The sequence below is a fragment of the Phoenix dactylifera genome, chromosome 3 (assembly GCF_051530095.1).
Source record: "Phoenix dactylifera cultivar Ajwa chromosome 3, Ajwa_hap1_PhDact_Kaust_v1.1, whole genome shotgun sequence".
Lineage (NCBI taxonomy): Eukaryota > Viridiplantae > Streptophyta > Magnoliopsida > Arecales > Arecaceae > Phoenix > Phoenix dactylifera.
Genome location: NC_143192.1, coordinates 14,360,979 through 14,382,653, shown reverse-complemented (window position 1 = coordinate 14,382,653; position 21,675 = coordinate 14,360,979). Strand labels below are relative to the sequence as shown.

Here is a 21,675-nt window from a genome sequence, read left to right as displayed (position 1 = left end):
TGACCCATCTCCTAAGTGACATTAAAAATCTATTACAGCAACCAAATATCAGTCATTTGCATATGCACTTGTTTGTTGACATGGACATTGTAGGCAAGAAATGTACTGCAACCATTTGGGGCAGGCAACAGATTTCGATATAATTTCATCATGCTCAGTGGCTGGCATTTGTTCATATTTTTTCTTCACTTTCCTGCACAAAAATGAAACCACAAATAACCAAGTAATCATCATCAACAGCAACAATTTGGACCATGCATGAGAAAACGGCTGCTGATTTCTTTGGCCTTCTTCCACATTGAAAACCCCTTTAGACTTCACATAGAGAGGTTCTACTATCAGGGCTGCATTATCCTCATCATATTCTACTTCATTCTCAGTTTGATATATTGCATTATCTCTAACTGAGAATTGTGCATCCAAACTTCACTTGGTAAGAAAAAAATTCAAATATCATCTCTCTATGCTCAAATATATCCCACAAATTTTTCCTAGCTTCCTCGTGCTCTTAGCTTCTCATGATATGGTTGTTAAAATATTAGCAGAAAAAGAAGAAAACAAAAGAAAAAGAGAGAAAAAATGATTTTATTTCTATGTTTTATCATATTCGGTACATCTCAGGAGTTATATATATTCGTGCTCTATACAAAGAAAATAATATAGGCTGATAAAAGATCATGCTAATAAAGAAAAATAATACTGGCTGATACAAGTTGTTATGTGATCGCTAAAATCACTCTAATAAGATCATACTAATAAAAAAAAAATAATACTGACCGATACAGGATCATACTAATAAAAGAAAATAATACTGATCGATACAGGATCAAGCTAATAAAAGAAAATAATATGGGTTGATACAGATTGTTACGTGACTCCTAAAATTATGTTAACAAAGATCATATGCAAATCTCATAGGAAGGCTACGATATACTAATTCAGCCTCAGCATATTCCCACCATAATGGCCCATCTCCCTCCTTTTCCAGATCCTGAAGGATCTTACGGAGCGTTTTTTTACTAAAATCGGCCCCAGTGTTATGCCTTAGGAACTGGGCTCCATTCCAAAGCCAACCTCCTCCTTCCACACTTTTGAACCCCTCTCCTCCATTATTAACTCAAATCTGCATTAGCTACTGCCTCAAGGAATCTCATGGAATGATGATGAACCACATCAATCAAGAAACTCCTTCTCAAATAATTTGTATATCTTATTCGTATAAATTTTTTCCGCATGCTTCAAGATATCGCTGTGCTTAAATGCACATGTAGGGGCGCTTTGGTTGCAATGAAAGTCTCTTCAACTTCATTTCAACGCCAACGTCTTTAACCAATTTTTCAAAACCAAGTATATAGTTGGCTAGAGAAGTTGACTTATCAGCTATGCTATTTAAAACATTGTTGGTGCTCTCACTCCTTTGATATGATTTAATGCCACTATCAAAAAAGTTTTTGTTAAGAGCCATGCACAACTTTTGATGGACTTATATAAATTGTTCAGCCATTAATGACCTTCAACATTGTACTCAGAAATCATCTTTCTCCATATTTTCTCAAACTCTATCTCGGGTTCATACTCTTGTAAACATTTATTAAACAAGTGATGGAAACTTCTGTTGGAATTCAGAAGCACCTCCTCAATTGCTTTCACTATTGCTTGATCTTGATTAGTGGAAATTTCTTTGAGTGCTTTATCACCCATTGACTCTAAAAACATCCTAAAAAGCCATATAAAAGAAACTGTTGCCTTATCTAATAAAAATACACATCCAAATGTAACATTATGCCAGTGGTGATTGACCCCTACAAATGATGCACATATGAGATTATATCTGTTGGAGCAGTAAAATATCAAAAACCACAACATTCCCAAAACAATCATAATCAATTCCCAACCGACCATCCCTCAAGAAAAGTTTGTCACTTTCCTATCTTAATCAAATGACACATCGCAATAAAACATGCCTTCCTCTTTAGCTCTATCCTCTATGCTTAAAATGACTTAGTAAAGTGTGGGAGTCTCCAGTCTCAATTAGCATCATCTTAACTATAGTCATATAGTTGTAACAATCCTTCTTCGTAAACCCTACATTTTCAACATCACCACCTTTTTCAACTATATAGAAATATGCATTCACTGTTCGAATTCCAACATTCCCCATTGAGTCCAGGACACTAGCCCTTGCAATTGTATGTGCGAATCTCTACTAGTGCCTTTCTTCAGGCTTAGTCGAGTCCGCTCCCATTCAAATCATTGCTTTGCATACCTGGTTCTAGTATCGCGTCTATTAAGAGTTGACTCATCTCTTAAACCTTTCCTTCGAGCAAGAATAATCTTTTGTCTGTATGGTTTTTGTTCCAACAAAACAAAAATTGCTCTCTCCTTCCAACACTAAAACCCATCGAATCCCCACAAACACAATTATAGCTGATCACGAGCCAGGCCTCGGGTCTAAATTCTATTCATTTTTAATTGGGCTTCAAGCCGAACTTATTTAAAATTTGATCATCTTTGTGCCCAAGCCCGACCCATGACTAATTCTAATCACAATACAACCAGTAAGCCTCCTTTTCGCTGTGCACAACCTATCCTATGAATTTTGTTGTTGCCTCCTCATAGGGTAAAATATATGATAAGTTCACATTCCTACTATCTTCTTCTTCATTTATGACCTGATATATGTGGCTTCCCCCTCGCCTTTACTATTAAGGCAAATAGATTGTGTATCACTATGAAGGCCACTAGTTTTCACGACGACTTTCAACACCCAAACTTGAACTTACCATGTTGTGCCATATCTTGCAGACCTATGCTGTAACAACCCAGGACCTCGCCCAAAATGGCTAGCCGGAAGTTATTATTTGGGTTCCTTAATCCTGTATAAGTACCCAAGATCTACCCAGCGAATAACCAATGTGGGACTAAACACACGCCCATGCAAAACAAAGTTTATTATTTAGATATCTTTTAAAAAATAAACTTACTGTAGAACTTCAAAGGTGTACGATTATACAATACAGAATATGTTTTTGAAATACCGAATATGTTTCTGAACTTAGAAAAGAATATCTTAAATATGCTGCAATATAAGGGACTGGAACTTAGAAAAGAACAGAAAAATGGCTTTAAGCGTATAATTAGCAGCCGTATTTTAAAATGTTAATCTACTGAGCACCACTACACAACATCATGATCACACTAGCAAAATCAATTTTCAAGAATCTCTGAATTATGGCATTACAGTAGATAAACTTACAGACTAGAAGCTTAAGATTAAAGGTGTGGAGTGATTGATAATACCCCAATTGTTTTTTGATGATGAGACCAAAGCTTTTGAGTATATCTTATGTTTTACTAACGAATTCAATCAAGTATCTCAGGAAAAACTTGTGAAATTCTTCAATTGAATGCATATGGAATTCAGCTTAAGTCAAAGGCTGAAACTCGAGTCGACTCCGGAGGATTACGAGTCGACTCCGAGTGTTTCAGAAGTTCTGGCACAGCATCGAGTCGACTCCGGCACACCTCGAGTCGACTCCGACTGATAGCAGACAGTAGAACAGAAAGATGAATTTCAAAACCTGTCGCCGAGTCGACTCCAACAGGTCCGAGTAGACTCCGATACTTACCGAGTCGTCTCCCGACATTCCCGAGTCGACTCCAAGGAGTAACAGACAGAAAGACAGAGAAGTAGGTTTTGGACCCTGAGAGCCGAGTCGACTCCGAGACAGTTCGAGTCGACTCCAAGGCAGCGCAACCCCAAAGACAGAAGACTGTATTTTCATCTCTGAGAGCCGAGTCGACTCCGAGACAGTTCGAGTCGACTCCGAGGCAGCGCAACCCCTATGACAGAAGACTGGTTTTTCGGACACTGAGAGCCGAGTCGACTCCAGCAAGGTTCGAGTCGACTCCGAGACAGCACAAGTCAACAGACAGAAGATCGGGATTTCGGGCTCTGAGTGGCGAGTCGACTCCAAGAATATCCGAGTCGACTCGAGTGAGTAAACTTGAAAGAAAGATCTCTGGATTCCTTAGAACGAGTCGTCTCCAAAAGTGCCGAGTCAGCTCCAAACATTGGGGAGTCGACTCCAGGTTCAGTCGACTCGACTCCAAGTCAAGACAGCACTTTAATTCAAATCCAGAACAGTTGCCGAGCCGTCTTCAGAAAAGCATGAGTCGACTCCTGCAACAGGCGAGTCGACTCCAGATCGCGCGAGTCGACTCCGATCCCAACGGAAACATTGTCAGGAGTTGCAGAATGTGCAGAACGGCTAGAATTCAGTGTCTAACGGCTAGTTTCCTGCAGAAACAGCTTAAATAGCCACAGAGAACTGTAGCAAGAGAGATGAGAGTTATTCCATTCAAAGAAAACAATTAATCTCCACCTACCAAAGGATTTCAAAGGAAATACAAGTGAAAGAAGGAAGAAGGGCATTAAACTCCATCCAACCAACTCTTCCCTAGCATTCAAGAAGTCTCCGTCAGTCATCAAATCTTCGAGACATTCAAGAGGAGACCCCGAGTTCGAGAAGCCCTCCTCTACATCTTCATAAATCTGTTTGAGGGCTCCTAACTTCTCCCTTTTTATTATTGTTGAATATCTGCTTGTTAAGAAGCTTAGTTTGTAATCTTTCCCAAATCTCTTTCTTACTTGATTCAATCAGGGGATTGAATCAAGGGTTGTAAGGTTTGTTGGTGAGCCAAGGGTAAAACCAACGGTGTAAGGGTTCGATTGTGATCCCGGAAAAACAATCGAGTGGCTCTAGTCGGTGAGCCTGTAAAAACCGACCGAGTTCGTTGTGATCTCGTAAAACAACAAGTTGGGTTGTGAGCTTGTAAAACAACCGGCTGTAATCCAAGGGATTATAGTGAACTCCCAAGTGAAGCTTGGGGAGTGGACATAGGGGCAAGGGTTAGCTCCGAACCACTATAAAATTGCTTGTGTTTGTGTTGGCTGGTTTCTTGTCTCTTGTACTCTCTCTACTCATTCACAGCAATTACTCACATAACCTGAACACTAGAAATAGAAGTAGTCAACTATTAAATAAAGTTTTTTAATTAGACGAGATTTAAATCATAACCCAATTCACCCCCCCTCTTGGGTTGTCTACTTGGGCAACAAAAGGTTTTCTTTTTTCCAAGATTTTCTTATTCTACTGTTCTATTATATTTTCTTTAAATCGGTAAGCCTTGGTATCATTAACATCTCAAGACCAAAATCTATAGCAAGTAAAACTTGTACGAAACCAGGTTAATGTCAAGCTTTAATATAGTAAACTTCCAAGATTTAAGTAAGGGCAAATGCCAAGTGTAAACACTTCCTAGCTTTAATAGAAGCGTAATCTCATTAAAAAAAAACATAAGTAAAGGCCAAAGTTAGGTACTTGAGAAATTTTTTTAGTTTTTATTATCTTTCAGTATATACATTGACCTCAGTAGAAGCCAAGCGGAAAGAGCTACAAGAGAAGGTCAAAACTTGGAGCGATGACCTAAACATCAACAAAAAGCAAATAATGAGGACACAAACTGAAGCTAGATACTTTAGAAATTCTCCACTTTCATTACACTGACCTTCATAAAGACTAAACAAAATAAAAAGTACAAAGAGCTCATTCTATCCAAGCAAAAAGAAGAAAGAACAAAAAGGTACATGAGATTTCACTACTCGCCTTCACCGCTGCCAAGGTATCCAGCTTTATTCGGTTGAAAAGATACAGATCTTCATGAAGATTCTCACCAATAAGACCATCACCTAGGGGGTCGAGTCCTCGGACGCGGCCCGCAACATCAAAGCAAAGATTAGGGACAAGGAGGGCATCCCCCCTAGATCAACTCCTTGGCCCACCTCAGCGCTTTTGTCGTCGTCGTCGTCATTGTCGTTGAAGCCGGAGAAGTCCATCCTCAAGAAGAACCGCTAAGCCCGAGCTCAACAGGCCTCAAAGCACTTCTTGAAGGTGTCGGTCACATTCTCTAGGGTCTCCTCTCAAAACTTTTCCAGAGCGCAGTACTCCTCGACCACCTTCACAATCTTCGCCTCAGCATGGATGACTTACTCTCTGGCCTCGGCAACCTGCCGATTAGCTTATTGGCCCACTGTTCGGCCTCGGCATCTGCCGATCGGCTTTGGCATCCGCTGATCTACTTCATTGGCCCACTGCTCAGCCTCGTTGGCTTTCTGCTCGGCCTAGGCTAGCCTTGCCACAGGCCGATAATAGCTATAGTTGTAAAAGCTAGGAGAGAGTATGGATGGTTAAACTTATTGATTGGAATTTATCTTTTGACTAGATGCATTAGATATTTTGAAATATGTATTTTATATTCTTAAGCATGCTTTTAATTATAAGAGAGACTCCTATATTATAAGAATTGATATTCTGTGCATATTAAGTTTTATCAAACTAGACATAGAAATGACTTACTGGGCTTTTAGATCACTTTTATTATCTCTTGTTCCTTTTCAGGCAAATAGCATGGATGCGATTATGGGCCATGATCAGTGAGAGAACTAGGACTAGAAGCAACCTTTTTTATATACTGAAATATGTTGTAATCTATATAGATAAAGTCTGAAAATAATGTTGGATGTTGTTTTATGAATATGTATTCACTTTAAGAAAGCTTAATATCTTAGTTACCTATACTGATACTATATATATATATAATTTTTCCTGGGCTTTGCATGCCATACGAATCATGCCTAGTAGGCATGTGTTCTCTTCTGGTTATCAGGTGCTACACCATCCTTTCCAGCATTTCCAATGTTGCTGTTTCCAGCTTTGCCACCATGGTCAGCCTCGTTGACGGCATCATCCTTGGTGCCAAGTTTGCTAAGGCCAGCTGCCGCCATGTCCTCCCTCTTGGAACCCTAATGTAACTTGCGAATCAACTATTAATAACTCAAGAAAGAAAGAGAGAGACCCCCCAAGGGACTCTGAATTCCATGATTATAAATAGATCCTCAGTCCAAAGATCAGCAGAAATATATGGTTAACTAGAAGATTACTATTTTTCAATTCCTTCAAAAAGAACACAAATCCTCTGCAGCGCACGCACAGCACCACAGAGTACTGTGCAACTATGAATGGCCGTCGCACCAAAAGATGGGCGACCAACCAACAAAGTAAGTCCACAAATGCGTGTCATGTCATACACAACATATTTTGATAGTTGTTTATCTTTTGATGACAATCATCTAGAGATGCACAGCAGAGGATCCAAGTTGCTTCCAAAACTGTATCATCTGCCCTAAGTATCTGTAACAGCCCAAGTTTCTTAAGCTTGTGGGCCAACCGGAAAGGCCAGCCCAAGTTTAACGTATATCATGTAATCCTCTATTTTTATTTTTCTCTGTCTAAGCAAATAGAATTAGTAGGGACAAAGATTGGTCTAGACTTGGAGTATGCGCTAGCAAGCTTGGCGATTTTGTAGAAGAATTTTAGTATTAACTATAAATTTGTAGCTAATGATTTTCTAAATGATGAGGGTGATGGGTTTGGTATTGATGTTGGATTTAAACGCTCTAAAATAATATTTATTTTATTTAATAGATGATGAAATTAGATTTTTAATTATTATATTTTGTTATAATGGATGTAAAAGCTAAAAGTAATATTGGCTTCGTATTCTCATAGGTTATACTCCTCGATAGCATCATCATGTCATGTTCCGAATCTGGGCCGCTGCTACTATTTGTTGCTCCATCATTTGGCCCACAGCACAATGCAGGCGGCAGTGTAGAAATGTATAACAGCACAATATTTGAGTGATTTTTTTAAGTGAGGTTTGCAGAGCATCATTTGAAGGAGATTTCGAGAGATACCAATTCATCTCTCCGCTAACTTTGCGAGCTTGGTAGGCGTGATTTAGAAGTTGCCAAACCTGAACCTCCCAGTTTTCTGGAGTTGCCTCAATCCTGAACGCCCCTTCCTCAAACCATAACGCCCCTTCCCTGGTTTCATTAATGGCACCCCAATCCTTAACGGCTCTTCCAAACCTCTAAAAACCCCACCCACCCCTTACCCATCTACTCTCGCCCCCCTCACATCTCACCAACGCCTTCATCACCATGAGAGCTCTTCCTCTCCTCCTCCTCCTCCTCCTCCTCCCTCTTCTTCTCGTCACCATCCATGCACCTCCTCGAGCCCTTGCAGCAAGTGAAGCCACAAGCAAGCCTCTTCTCGGGGTCTGGAAGCCACTCAACACGGATGACCCACACGTCCAGGAGATTGCGGAGTTCGCAGTGTCGGAGCACGACGAGCTCGCTAACGACAAGCTCGCGTTAAGCAAGGTGGTGAAGGCACTGAAGGGTAAGACCGCGTTTTTGCCCGGAATTGCCTCTCGGTTGGTGGTAGAGGCCAAGGACAAGATATCCATCGCAAAGTACGAGGCCGTAGTTTGGGAGAAGACCCAGGAGGGTCCCATGAAGCTCGTATTCTTCGCACCGATTAACCTACCTGAAGGTCCGGTCGTCCAGCAGTCAGCAGCATAGCAATTTCCGCTTAAAAGAATAACCGCACCGTTGTGTTAATGAATTAAAATGTAACCGAGGTGTTACATGGTTAATGAAGAGATAGTATTGATATTTGATAAGCAATTGATGTTCACAGAAAATAAACCTTGATGGTGGGGTCCCACTGGGATAACATATACAATAAACAAGTACAAAAAACGAGCATTTGGAATGTTATTCCTCTCTCTGAGATCAAGTCAAGCAAATTTATGATGCAGAAACGGTGCATCAGGTTGTGGAATGTCCTCTACCTTTCTAACATGGCAAGGTTATATATCACTAGAGATAAGAGGATCTGAATTGATTCAAATGCTCTGGATATTTTTGTTGTTTCTGAATAGCAAAGCATCAATATAGCCATGGACGATTGATTTTGGTTTGGTGCCTCGATCCGAAATTATAGGCTGGAGATGCGGCAACCGTTGCATACTCGTAGAGCATTTCCCAGAGCATGCAACATATCCCATCATGATATTATATGCAAAACAGCAAATTAAATTTAAATAACTAAAATCTAAAATTTAATAATTATTAGTTCAATTTTTTTTTAACAATATCCAGAGCCTTACAACAACCGTTATACTTAAAATACTGATTAATAATGGACCTATAAAAAAAATTAATAGTAATATTAAATCTAAACTATATCGATATTATTCAATCTCGCTTCTATTCTCACTTCCACGGCAGTGCCCGCATTTGCAATTAATTCTCTGAATCTCTAAAAAAAGAAAAGATAATAGGATTCACAACCCAATAAGTAGTTAATATCTTATCTAGATAAATTATGCAACAATTTAAAATATAAGCCAAATAGTATATATGGTGTTTAAAGAAAATCAATTCTTTTTCAAAATGCCATTCCAGCAAATTTAATATCTCTCAAATATTCATATTCATAAGTCTGATTTAAAATATAGCACATTCAACTCAACAATATTTTAAATATGACCATACTTATACCTTATAGCTAGGTCAAAAAATAGAACCACACTTATATCCTGCAAAGTAAGCCAGAATACTATATTTATATATTGCGGTGTGGGCCACAGTTATATTCTCTGGTAGAACCAGAATGATAAGTTTAGTAACAGTCAAAGTGCCAATGCATAACTCCCAATTGGCAGAATTCAAAATATAGTCAAGCTGAGAGTCTAACATTGATACGTATCATAGCTCTTTTTACAAAAATAATAAATATATCATAATCCAATCAAAATATATATATACAATATAAGTTCAATAAATAATATAATAACATTCCAAAAAAATATTACTTCAAAATTATATGTTTATTTTCTATTTAAAACATGATTTCATAAAATTCATAAATTACATATCAATTGATTAATAATTTATTTAATGTCAAATATAATATTATTTAAATAAAATATCTTTTAAAAAAAAGATCATCACTTACCTCACAAGATGATCAAAAACTAAACTGAGTAACTCCGAAAATTGTTTTCAACACCTAATATCCAATTTACATCTCTATTAAAATTTAAACGTGATAAATCCTCAAATTACAATCCAAAATCCGAACATCCTAACGCGGAGTTAAGCCCAATAACTGCAAACTAATTTGATCAAAGGGCAGTATCCTATAGACTGAGCCAATCCTGATCTTAAAAAAAGGAACCCAATGCAGTCCACTTGCCACAAGAGACACGGTAGAGAGAGAAAGAGAGAGAACTTAGAGAGAGAAAGAGCGGTAGCGGCCTTCCTTTCTAAGAGAGAGAGAGAGAGAGAGAGAGAGAGAGAGAGAGTAGGGCTTGTTCTGACTATTTGAATCATCTTGAGGGTGGCTGTAAAGCTTTCTTAGCCGGCAGCAAGACCTGTGTCATGCTCCGATGCAGAGGAAATAGCTTGGCATGGTCGTGGACCGACGTATGCTAAAGTCGAGTTTAATCAAAAATTTCGAGCGTAAAAAATAACAAATGAGGATATACTTCAAGAAAAAAAAAAGTTTAGTACATGGTATGTTGTACCAATCTGAACCGAACGATACGGAATATACTAAATCGGACATTACGAGGCATATTGTACCGTACTAGTTTGATATCGGTATCTGGTACGGATGGCGTACCGATACTCAGTATGCCAAAAAAAATTTATACCGTATCATATCGATACTATGCTAGTGTAGCACCAATACGAAGTCCAATATTGAGATGACGAATCTTGGTTTAATAGTATTGATATAGAACTGAGAGGCGGTATATACGTGCCAATCATGGAGGAGAGAGATGGGTTAGAGAGAGTGAGCAGCTAGTAATTAGGAGGCGTAGGGACATTAGTTTCAATAAAAATTTATAAAATTTATATCGAGAGGTCTCTCGGAGATTGTATTACCTCCCCACTCTTCTCTTGCTTTGCTAGAAAAGTTAGAAAAGTGGAGAGAATTTCTTTCCATCTTTTCCATATTACCTCCCCATTAATTAATAAGAAATAGGTGTATTTTAAGATGTGAATTACAATCTTTTCTTAGGAGAGGAAATACAATATTTTCTTAGGAAAGAGGAGAATTTTTTTGGGTCTGCTCTCATATTCTCTATACTTATCTTAAATCTTTTGCGGGCCATTATATGTCAGCTTGTCTATTAGATTTAAAAATTATTTGACCACCTAAACGGCAAGACAGCACGGAAAGATTTGTTCTCAGATTCTCCATGAATGTTTGGGGTACCGGGATTCGTCCACGTCTGTGCTCTCGGATTCTTTTTATTTTTCTTTTCGTTTCCTCGCAAGTTACAAACACTCCACATTAAACTCGTTCTTAATTTCCAGATCTGACTTCTGAGTGGGCTCCCTCTCTCTTTCTTCCATGTCGCCCATGGGCACGAAATAATTGTAACGTTTTGCTAAGTGTTTTGATACTCCGAGCAGTAATGCTGGGCTTCTTTGCCAACCACTGGACTCTCGGTTGCAGGCTTGCAGCCTACTCTAGATCTCTCAATCTCAGGTAATACTCCCAATTAGTATAGTGCTTCGAAATAATCTTGGTCACCTTGGTGAATGCCCATATAGACTCTATTGGTTCACTGAAAAAATTTTCCTCACCAAAATATTTTTTTCTAAAAAGCTGACCGAAATATTTTTCTAAAAAGCTGATGTCCAGATACATAATGCCTGAAAAAATGATTTTGCATATTTGTTTGATCGTGAAAAAATGATACATTGCAAATTGGCTTATGTTTCATTGAGCATCTATCTTTCTTAGAAAATTATATAAAACACATACTATAGCCTTAATATAGAAAAAGATCTTATCTCATTCTATCTAAAAGTTTAAGAATACTTTTGAAAGCAAAAAAAAATACCCCAATTCCAATTGGATTTTTTCATTCTTATATGGATTTTTCTTTTTCATGACACGAGGAAGTCTTATTTCTATATAAAATCTACTTTCTCTTTTCTCTTCTTTGAAAACTTCAATCAAACAAAAGACATTTTTTTATTTTCTCATTGATCATACTTTCCCTCTTCCTCTCCATGTAAACCAAATGAGTCTTATATGAACAAAGTCTCATTTATCTTGACTGAGAAGGAAACTTGAGGAAAATGGAAAGACCTAGAATTTCATATATTTCTCTAGATTTCAGTCTTGTGATAGAAACCAAGACATACAAATCTCGGCCATTATATTAAACTTGAATTCTTTGTCATAGACTGTCTTGAATATTTAGTTAATAAAAATTTTATATAAATGATTAGCAGACTAGTTATGTTATATCAGCTAATATATTAATATTGTATCGACCGACATACATATATATATATATATATATATATCAGTTGAGATAATAAGGATGGAGATTTCAATAACAATATATCAGTAGATGCCAGATAGTGATTGCAGTATTTTGGCTAACATGAAAACCTTGCTCTTTGCGATGAATGCAGCTGTGCACCACTAGGTTGCTTCTGTACCGATCCAATGCACACCTGCCCTCGTACCTGCAAGAACTCTCTGTGGGTTAATAAAAAACAAGCTGCTGCAGTAAAATCGAGACGTAGAGAAGTGGAGTGCACTGGTGTTGGAAAATAAAGCTTGGAGATCTGGCCATCCATTGTTGTTGCCTCACCACAGTCTGAGGAATAAGGTGTCTATGTTTGTCTGAGATTTGTTAATTTTATAATTATTTTTTGTTCTGTTACAGTTTGGTGGTTGTATCTCAGACTCTCTCCTCTTTTTTTCTTTTTGTAACTAGTAAGAAGATGCACAATGACACCACTACTATTAAGTTAGAATTGATGAATTATATCCTGATCTGTTTTAATGATACCATCTCATGAAGGAGAACACTGGGGATCCAGCTGCTGCGAAGGCTCCTCATGGAGAACAATTTAGCTAAGCATTTGCACCCAAGCAGTGGATTGAATCAAATACTTAGAACTCCAACTGAAGAAAACATTTTGCCTCATAACTGGAGCTCTCAATATGTGTTCTTGTACCGTGGAGCTACCTATAATATTTGCTGGCGATCCTTAAAATCGTTCCTGACCTTGTGATGAAGGCAACTGAATCTAACAATAGAGAAATTTTTGCTGAATAAACACACCTTATCTTGAGATCTAAAATCACATGTTGTTCGCTTCCTTCCGGCAACTTCCCTCTTAATTTCTATGAACTCTTTGCAGTCCTACCAAGGGTTAGCCATCTTAATTTCAATCAACCTTCTCTATGTCAGGCCATCTTCGTCGCCCTCGCTCCTACATAGCTATTATGGCTCCTCCAGGTTCCTTCCTTTAAGCACAAGTTTCTCTTTTCCCTCTTTCCGATAGACAATACAACTCGGAGTTCAGATTTTCTTCAATATCGAAAACAAACCAATCTTTGACCTTCATAATTCACATTGTCGTCTCTCATCAGAAACGTTGCCAAACAATTTCTTTCATTTGCAATCTCCTACCACAGTTTAAAATTTTTTTTCCAAAATGTACAGTATCTCCAATTCCCATTTGGTGAAATCTTCTGTGTTGACCTGCAAATGGCTGTAGTAAGCATTCCTTCAGTCTCCAATGCCCTGATCAATGATTAGAACAACTCTTGTTTGTGAAACAGAAACTCAAATTTTTCAGACCTAATGGTGAATTTTAGTATCTTAAGTGAAATCTGGAAAATTGATTTGGAACTCACCAACTAGCCAATCCAAACTCAGTTTCTGATTTTTGTTAACCATGAAGGTTTTTTTTAAATTTAAACTAATGTGAGTCCTTTAACTCACTAAAGAAAGAGCTCTCAAACAACCACGAGTTTGGAGTAAAATCCAGTTCATATCTTTCCGATGTAAGTATTAAAGAAAAACTCAGAAATGACTGTCGCTTGTCCACCTTCCTTTTTCCCCCTTTTCCCTTTCTATACCACTTTTCTTTTAAATTTGCAAAGACATATCAGATTGGTCATGATCTGACATTAGTTTTGTACTAAAACCGATCATAAATCCCCTCAGACTTTGATTAATTCATCTCTATATCTATAAGTTAGGCCCCTTAAAATTTCCATGTTTATGGCAGATCAATCCTAATCCAAGAAACCTATCAACAAATGTGTACATTTAAGTTTTCTTGAAACTTCTTTCCAATATTTTTAGTTGATTTTCAACTATTAACTAGCATAGCTCATTAAACCAACCGTTACTTTGCGAACCATCTTACTCCTTAACCAGGGGCGGCCCAATACATTTGGGGGCCTAAGGCGAATCCAATGAATGAGGCCTTTTTTTTAATAATAAATTTTTTTAATAAATATAAAATATTAAAAAAAATGATATGAAAATGGATAGCTATCAAGTACACTATTTCAACAAAGGTACATGAATCTAACAAAGATAGGCAAGAAATCTTTTTAATTTAATATTATTTTTGAATGGAATGCAGAAAAGTAATTATCCTAAAAGAAGGGCCATAAAACTGATTAAATAACTGAGATAATGCTTGGCAATATTGTTTATCATGTCAAGCAAGAGCGGAATAGGAAAAGGTCATCCCATGGCACTTCATGGTCAAGGTAAAGAAAAGAATTTGTCCAGGAGCTTCTCTATAAGAGAAAGTAGGGGCATTACGGAAAATTGACTCCATCTAATTAATAAAAGTCCCATCCCTCCATCTCCCCTTCAAGTGAGTACCCAAGCAGCAACCGCAACATCACAGCACAGCAGCCATTCAACCCCCTCCCTCCTTCTCTCTCTACCACCCAAGAGGGGAGAAGAAACCGAGAGGAGAAAATTAAAAGAATCTCCACCCTCCAAGAAGTCCATTTCCAATCCCCCTTTCTTCCTGATGGCCCAGCTGGATCAGGAGTAATGTGAGGGAAGGAAAACCAAGACCAAAACCAAACAAGAGAAGGGATGAAAGGTAAGAGTGGCTTCAGGCGTGTATCAAGCCAACCAAATCCCTCCTCTCTCTCTCTCTCTCTCTCCATCCAAAACAAAACTACCGTCCCCAACTTCCTAAATTTCCCCTCTGCAGGCCAAGAAACTCTCCACCTCCCTTCCATCAAGGGGGAAGACTCATAGCCAGCTCATCCCGTTTTATATGGGGCCTTTGCTTCCTTTTGGTCACGGTCCCTCCCTCCCTCCCTCCCTCCCTCCCTCTCTCTCTCTCTCTCTCTCTCTCTCTCTCTTCATCTTCCGGGGGCCTTCCGTTGGCCCGGGGCCTTAGGCGACCGCCTCGGTCGCCTAAGGCTCGGGCCGGCCCTGTCCTTAACCCAGCACCTTCCAAGCCCCAACGACCAATAATACCCTTCATTAGCCCTTTTGGCCCATCAATTCACAAGCTTCAAGATATCCAGCACTCATAACACACAAACCAATTTTCTTGATATGCCCTAGAACTCGAATTATATTTGAATCACCTAAAAGTTATGCTGTATCAGAGCAGAAATGCCTGCAAAATTTTTTTCTACGTTCTACATCAAATTCAAGTTGGATATCATGGCAAGTATGAATCAAAGGATTCATATTAAAGCACAAGACAACTTCCTGTAGGTTTCCCTTACTAAAGAATTTACATGAAAGTTAAAAAGCCTCGAGGTTAACAACCTAAATATCATGGTGGAATGATTTCTTCCTCCCCTATTCTTATCCAATATAACTCTAGAAAGTTGAAAAAAGAATGAGATCCCTAGAGGCGAAGATCATGAGTAAGGTTTGCAATCTCAGTACTGAACCCCATATTGATATGATGGTGATACAGTGTCGATACGCCTGGTACGGGAGTCGGTTCACATATTGAGACTTACTAAGCCCCTCCGTATCGAGTCTCGGGGTGATATGCACCGATACCATGAACGTTGGTCATGACAAATCTATGATGAAAGGGAAATATCCTAAAAAATAGCACATGGAAAACCAAGGGTTCCTTAGAACAAAGGCTACATATAAAAAAAATGTTATCATCTCATAAGATGGTACCATTATGGAGAACCTACTCTCTACAAAGTGGATTGAAAGCTCAATTTTATAGTAATATAATTATGTTAGCCTTAGCAGATTGCAAGGTTAAAGAGATAAATGTCTAATCAGAACCTCTATTAGGAATTGTACATTGAAGAGTTGATCAAATGATAGTTCTTTCAATGGCCCATGACATGCTCCAACAACCATCACCTTATCATCAACCTGACTATGAAATCAAAACAAACACAACTATTTTGCCACACCAAAATGCATTGATATCATCAAAGACCAGTTATGAATAGCAAAATACACACAGTAAGGTTAGTGCTAAATTTAACCATAGCTTAAGGGGTTCCTGCCCCTACCTGTGATGGTGAAGGAGCAATAAATTAAGACACCAAACTCATGTAAAACTTTCATCTATTATCACTAAATGATGCAACATGTTTCCATAGAATGCAAATGACTTTAAAAAGTCTTTATTTGATGGCAGATTTTTGGTATACTATGTGAGATTTGGAGGGTAAGCAAGTAAATTTCCCTGAAGTTATATTCGTATCTAGTTTCAATTTTTATCTTTTCGGACTTAGTGTCCCGGTAAGTGATTGAGCCCATTACTTTGTGGAGGAGGCTGTTGCATAGCAACAAGAGGTTGGGACATAATTAATAGATAAAAGTTTGTGAAGGAGGCTGTTGCATAGCAACAAGAGGTTGGGACATAATTAATAGATAAAAGTTTGTGGAGGAGGCTGTTGCATAGCAACAAGAGGTTGGGACATAATTAATAGATAAAAGTCTGGACAAATAATTGAGAATATTGAAGAGTTAGGTCTCTTTTCTTCATCTCAATATTTCTTTCATTACTCTCTCCTTCTCATTTCCCCTTTCTTCTCCTCACATTTTTTTTTCACAAAGAGACATTGAATCTGTTGCGACCCCTGTAAGCCTAGATCAGAACCAACCCGGTTATTGGTGTGACCCTATGCCAATATTTATTTCTTTACCCTCTCTTTCTCACTTCCTTTCTTCTCACCTTGGTCACAAAAGTGTCATTGTATCTGTTGTGACCTCTGTATCATGCTAAGACCATAATAAACCTGAACAGCTTCTAAACTTTTAAGCCTAGATCAGACCAGACCAAGTTGTTGGCTTGACCCTCGACATACAAATTAGAATTCCTAAATCCCTCCTTTTACACTGTTTTCAGCAGATTTTCTTTTTGTTAACTCCTTGAGCAGTTGCAACCCTCCTTTGATTCAAAGCCTCCTCTTGTCCAGGATACCACCAAATTAAACCCTAGAAACTATTGAATTTACACTTATCTAACCATCTAACCACTTATTAAGGACTTCACTACATATTATTGATGCATAAATATCTAGACAGCAAGAACAAATAAAACATGAAACCATTTTGAGCATTATCTCCAGCACAAGATTGATTTACATGTGAACCCCAGCCCCAAGGGTTCACATCAATATCTTGTTCTAACATAAGAGGATGTGGGCAACAATAAGACACGACTAATAATAGAGATATATAATAGTAGGCGAGTATAGGAGCTCCATTTGAATGGACATGAGATATCAGTTCTCACAATCCATAAAGATGGGATGAAGATCTTATTTGTGTTAAATATTGACGGGTAGGCCTTGTTATTAGTAAAAGTGGTTTTGTTATTTTAACGAAAGAATTCATTGATCAAACTCTATAACAAAGTTCAAAGGTTCATAATAATTGTGATTTTATGGCTTTCCTGCTTCAAAAATCATCAGATAAACAAACTTATGAATCCTGATCTTTTGGACCATATATGGAGGAGCAGAGAAAAATTCTCAGAAGGTTGACAGTGCTTGAAAGTAAAGAGAACATGAAGCAGAAGCACTCTTTCTCTTGTTTTGGGCTTTACCTACTATTTGATTGGTATTATAAGAAATTTCAGCACTTCTATTTAACTCCTATTACAGTTTTGAGGTCGATTCCTGCCTCAATGTTTTGCAGGTGGTTTGAAAACCTATTTTAAGTAGATCACGTGATTAGAAGCCCTATCTAGATATTTATGGAGTCAAGGAAAGGAATTTATATCATCATTTAAATATCAAGCATTAGATCCTCAAACCTTTTTTGAAACTCTACTTTCCTAATCAATTTTATACCACGTTTCCAAGCTTCAGTGCATAACAGAAATCTTTAGCAATCTTAACTTCTGTTCTTTGCGGCCCTAAACACAATTACACTCTCTGAGATCCTTGGCATCTATAAATCTGTTTTGTTACCACGACTCCAAAAATTTGATTCTCCAACATCAGAAATGGAAAAGTAGTGAATGTTTAAGAATGATTTGTTGTAATCCAGCTGTAGGTAGAACTTATTTACATTGTCCAAGACATCCTACAGGTATCTTTACTAACTTAGAGTGTCTTTAGATGAAGCGACACGATTTGTAGTGGTTGGCCTCAACTGTATTTTAAATTGTAGGACCTAAAACTTTGAAAGGCTCCACATACAAGGTCAGTCACTTAAGTGGAAACTGAACCACATGAGAACGAATGTGGCAAGAGCTAAAGAGGACTGGTCAACTATGAAGAAAGAAGAAGAGCTTGCACGAGAATGCTTATGGAGTTAATAGTAGAAAAAAGATAGGAAAAGGAAGGACGGGAAGGGTGAAAAAGGAGGAAAGATTCGTGGGGTGGGGTGGGGTGGGGACCATTCCAACTATTTGGTAGGGTAAAAATGAAAAGGTGGCTTCCACTCTTGGACTCTTGGACATCCAGTCATGGTCGGACCTCCTAATACGAAATAAGAAAAAATCGGTTACAATTTCACATGGCTGCTGATTTTGTTCCTTGAAGTCTCGGTCTCGCATCCTTTAGTCTTTCAGCAGGAAGTCATGGAGGTTTTCTAGGAAACTAAAAAATATCCATTCAAGGAAAATATTACACATTGCTGAGATCCAATGGACCAAATTAAAGCAAGGAAATAGCTATTGCTAAGGAAATAACATAGTGGTGCAGTTTGGTATGCCCAGTATGGAGTCAATTCAGCGGTAAAGACATGTAGATGTGATGTACTGGACACATAAAAAGGAGGTGATAAACTAGAAATGGCTAAAAGGACAACCAGGACTAGCCAGCCTAGCCAATGATGAGGACTAAACTACCTTGGTTGCTCTGCTGAAAGAAACATACAGTAATTCAGTGCATTACTAAAGCACCTGATACATTCTTAGACCAAATTATCAAGCTAGAGTCCGAAAGGTTGCAATAAGTCCAAAAAACTTCTGGACAATGTTTTTACAGTGGGAGATTTTCCTTCTACATAGTTAATATCTCCCTCGTTGCAATCCAGACATAAGGTAGTATTGATACTTGACTTGTTCTTGATATCACATTTGCAGACTTTTCTATCTCACCACATGGTAACCTTCATTTAGCTTCCAATCACCTCTCTTCCTACCCTTTTGCCCAGCAAATTATAATCTTAAACTCAAACCACTCCCTCTAAACCAAAATGATAGCTTGCTTCAAATCCAAGTTGAAAACAGCAAAACTTCTTAAACTTATTATCTCCTTCATTCCTTCATATTGAGGTGGCAGCAAAATATCATGACATGGGAAAATCTCAGGTGGCAATTAAGATATTGGTAATATGTATAGGAACTTTTGATCAAGATGGTAAGTGATTCCATATATGAAGTGTGTTAGGCCAACCAAATAAAAATTAAACATTTTAAGAACTAAAGATGCAAAGCAAACAAGAAACAAAAGATCAAAATTTATAATCGCTACCAAAATAAGAACTTAACTGATCCACAAAGAAATGCTAACAAGGGACAATCACATAGAGAGCCAGCATCCATTTTTCCAAGAAATGTATCTTCATTTTAAAAGGAGAAAATTGTCAAACAAAGATACATAAAAAGGCCACTAAATAAAATGCTAAACAGTCATTATCTCCTGTAGTAAAAAATTCACATTTAAGAAGCAGCAGCATCCAATGCAGTCCAATCAAAATCATCCAGAATAAATTATCCTTTTACAAACCTGCTTCACCCAACGCACGCAAAGTCATCATCAAAATGGACAATTTCCACCGAATCATCCTGAACCCTCATCCTTGCCTTTACTCCCGCCGCTGCCTCCACCGCCGGTGTTGCCACCGCTTCCAGTTTCGCCACCGCTTCCGGTGTCACTGCTGACTGCATCGGTGACCAAAGAGAGGGGGCGGTGCTCGATAACCTCGTCGACAAGGCCGAACTCCTTGGCCTCCTCAGGGGACATGAACATGTCCCGCTCCATGGACTGCTCAATGCGCTGGATGGGTTGGCCGGTGTGCTTGGCGTAGATGGCGTTTAGGCGTTCACGGACCTTGAGGATCTCCTTGGCATGGATGGCGATGTCGGTGGCTTGGCCGGAGGCGCCGCCGGAGGGCTGGTGGATCATGACGCGGGCGTTTGGGAGGGCGCGGCGCTCGCCGGGGGCGCCGGCGGCCAGTAGGAGGGAGCCCATGGAGGCGGCCTGGCCGATGCAGAGGGTGGTGACGGGGGATCGGATGTACTGGATCGTGTCATAGATGGCGAGGCCGGCAGTGACGGCGCCGCCCGGTGAATTGATGTAGATATGGACCGGCTTCGAGGGGTTCTCAGACTCGAGGAAGAGGAGCTGCGCAACGACCACGGAGGCGGTGTCATCGGAGACGGCGCCGTTGATGCACACGATGCGCTCCTTGAGGAGGCGGGAGAAGATGTCGTACGCTCGCTCGCCGCGGGAGGTGTGCTCGATCACCATCGGGATCAAACCGTAGGAGCGGGAGGGGCGGAGGGCGGCGGCGGAGGAGGAGGCGGAGAAGGGCGAGAAGGCCCGCGGGAGGAACGGCCGGCACCGCCACATGGCAGGCGGCGGAGGCTAGGGTAGGTTTAGGGCTTCGGGAAGGAGGTCGAGTCCGGAAGCAGGTGGAGAGGGGAAGGCTCGTCCTTGGGCTTTTCTGAGAACGATGTGGGTTAATGAAATTTCGAACCGGATCCAGAGCCCGGACGGGTTTTATTCCGGGTTCAGTGGCTCGGATAGAGACGCCTGCTTGGAGTTACCATCCTGAAAGGCTCAAGCCATATAGTAAATTAACTTTTGAGTGAAAATTTATTATATATCACTTTATACTCTTATTTTTGGATAACTTTTCTATTAAATCTAGTTATCTTGTTTCAATTCTTCTGTAATGTATGCATTCCTATGTATCCGTTATGCTACAAATCTTTAACTTTCTACTACTTGTCGTAGATGCTACATTTCGTGCTGTGGTATCCATTGCTCATGATAAATTGAAATATAAATATCTATAATACTAAATTTATATTATAATATAAGATATTCATTATAAAAGTTGGTACATATATATATATATATATATATATATATATATATATATATATAAATGATCAGATCTCTACATAAATATGAGAGATTATCATCCTATTGCAATTAAGACATGTGGGTAAAATTGATAGTAAAATTTCCCATATCATAGAAAGATATAAAAAAAGGGATGACAATGACCTTGTTTCAGATTTATGATACTTGGAATGTTAGAAAAAAGAAAGAAATTGCTTTTTAGTGAACAATATCAACCTTGACATCTTCACATATCATAAAAGTAAAAAAAAAAAGGGGATCACAATGACCTTGTTTCAAATTTATGATAGTTTCTTAGAAGAAAGAAAGAAATTACTTTTTAGTGAACAATATCATCCTTGACATCTTGCATGAA

General features: G+C 38.8%; 2 protein-coding genes across 2 annotated transcripts; one reads left to right on the top strand and one right to left on the bottom strand.

Moving 5' to 3' along the window:
• The first annotated feature begins 8,065 nt into the window (after positions 1 to 8,065).
• LOC103718069 (cysteine proteinase inhibitor 1-like) lies at positions 8,066 to 8,488 on the top strand. Its single transcript, XM_008806717.3, has one exon. The coding sequence runs from the start codon at positions 8,066 to 8,068 to the stop codon at positions 8,486 to 8,488; it is 423 nt and encodes a 140-aa protein (XP_008804939.3).
• Positions 8,489 to 10,777: 2,289 nt separating this feature from the next.
• On the bottom strand, positions 10,778 to 20,915 carry NCLPP7 (nuclear-encoded CLP protease P7). Its single transcript, XM_039119952.2, has 2 exons — positions 19,956 to 20,915; positions 10,778 to 12,469 (listed from the first exon to the last, which is right to left on the bottom strand). The coding sequence occupies exon 1, from the start codon at positions 20,799 to 20,801 to the stop codon at positions 20,010 to 20,012; it is 792 nt and encodes a 263-aa protein (XP_038975880.1). The 5' UTR covers positions 20,802 to 20,915; the 3' UTR covers positions 10,778 to 12,469; positions 19,956 to 20,009.
• Between the last annotated feature and the right edge of the window lie 760 nt (positions 20,916 to 21,675).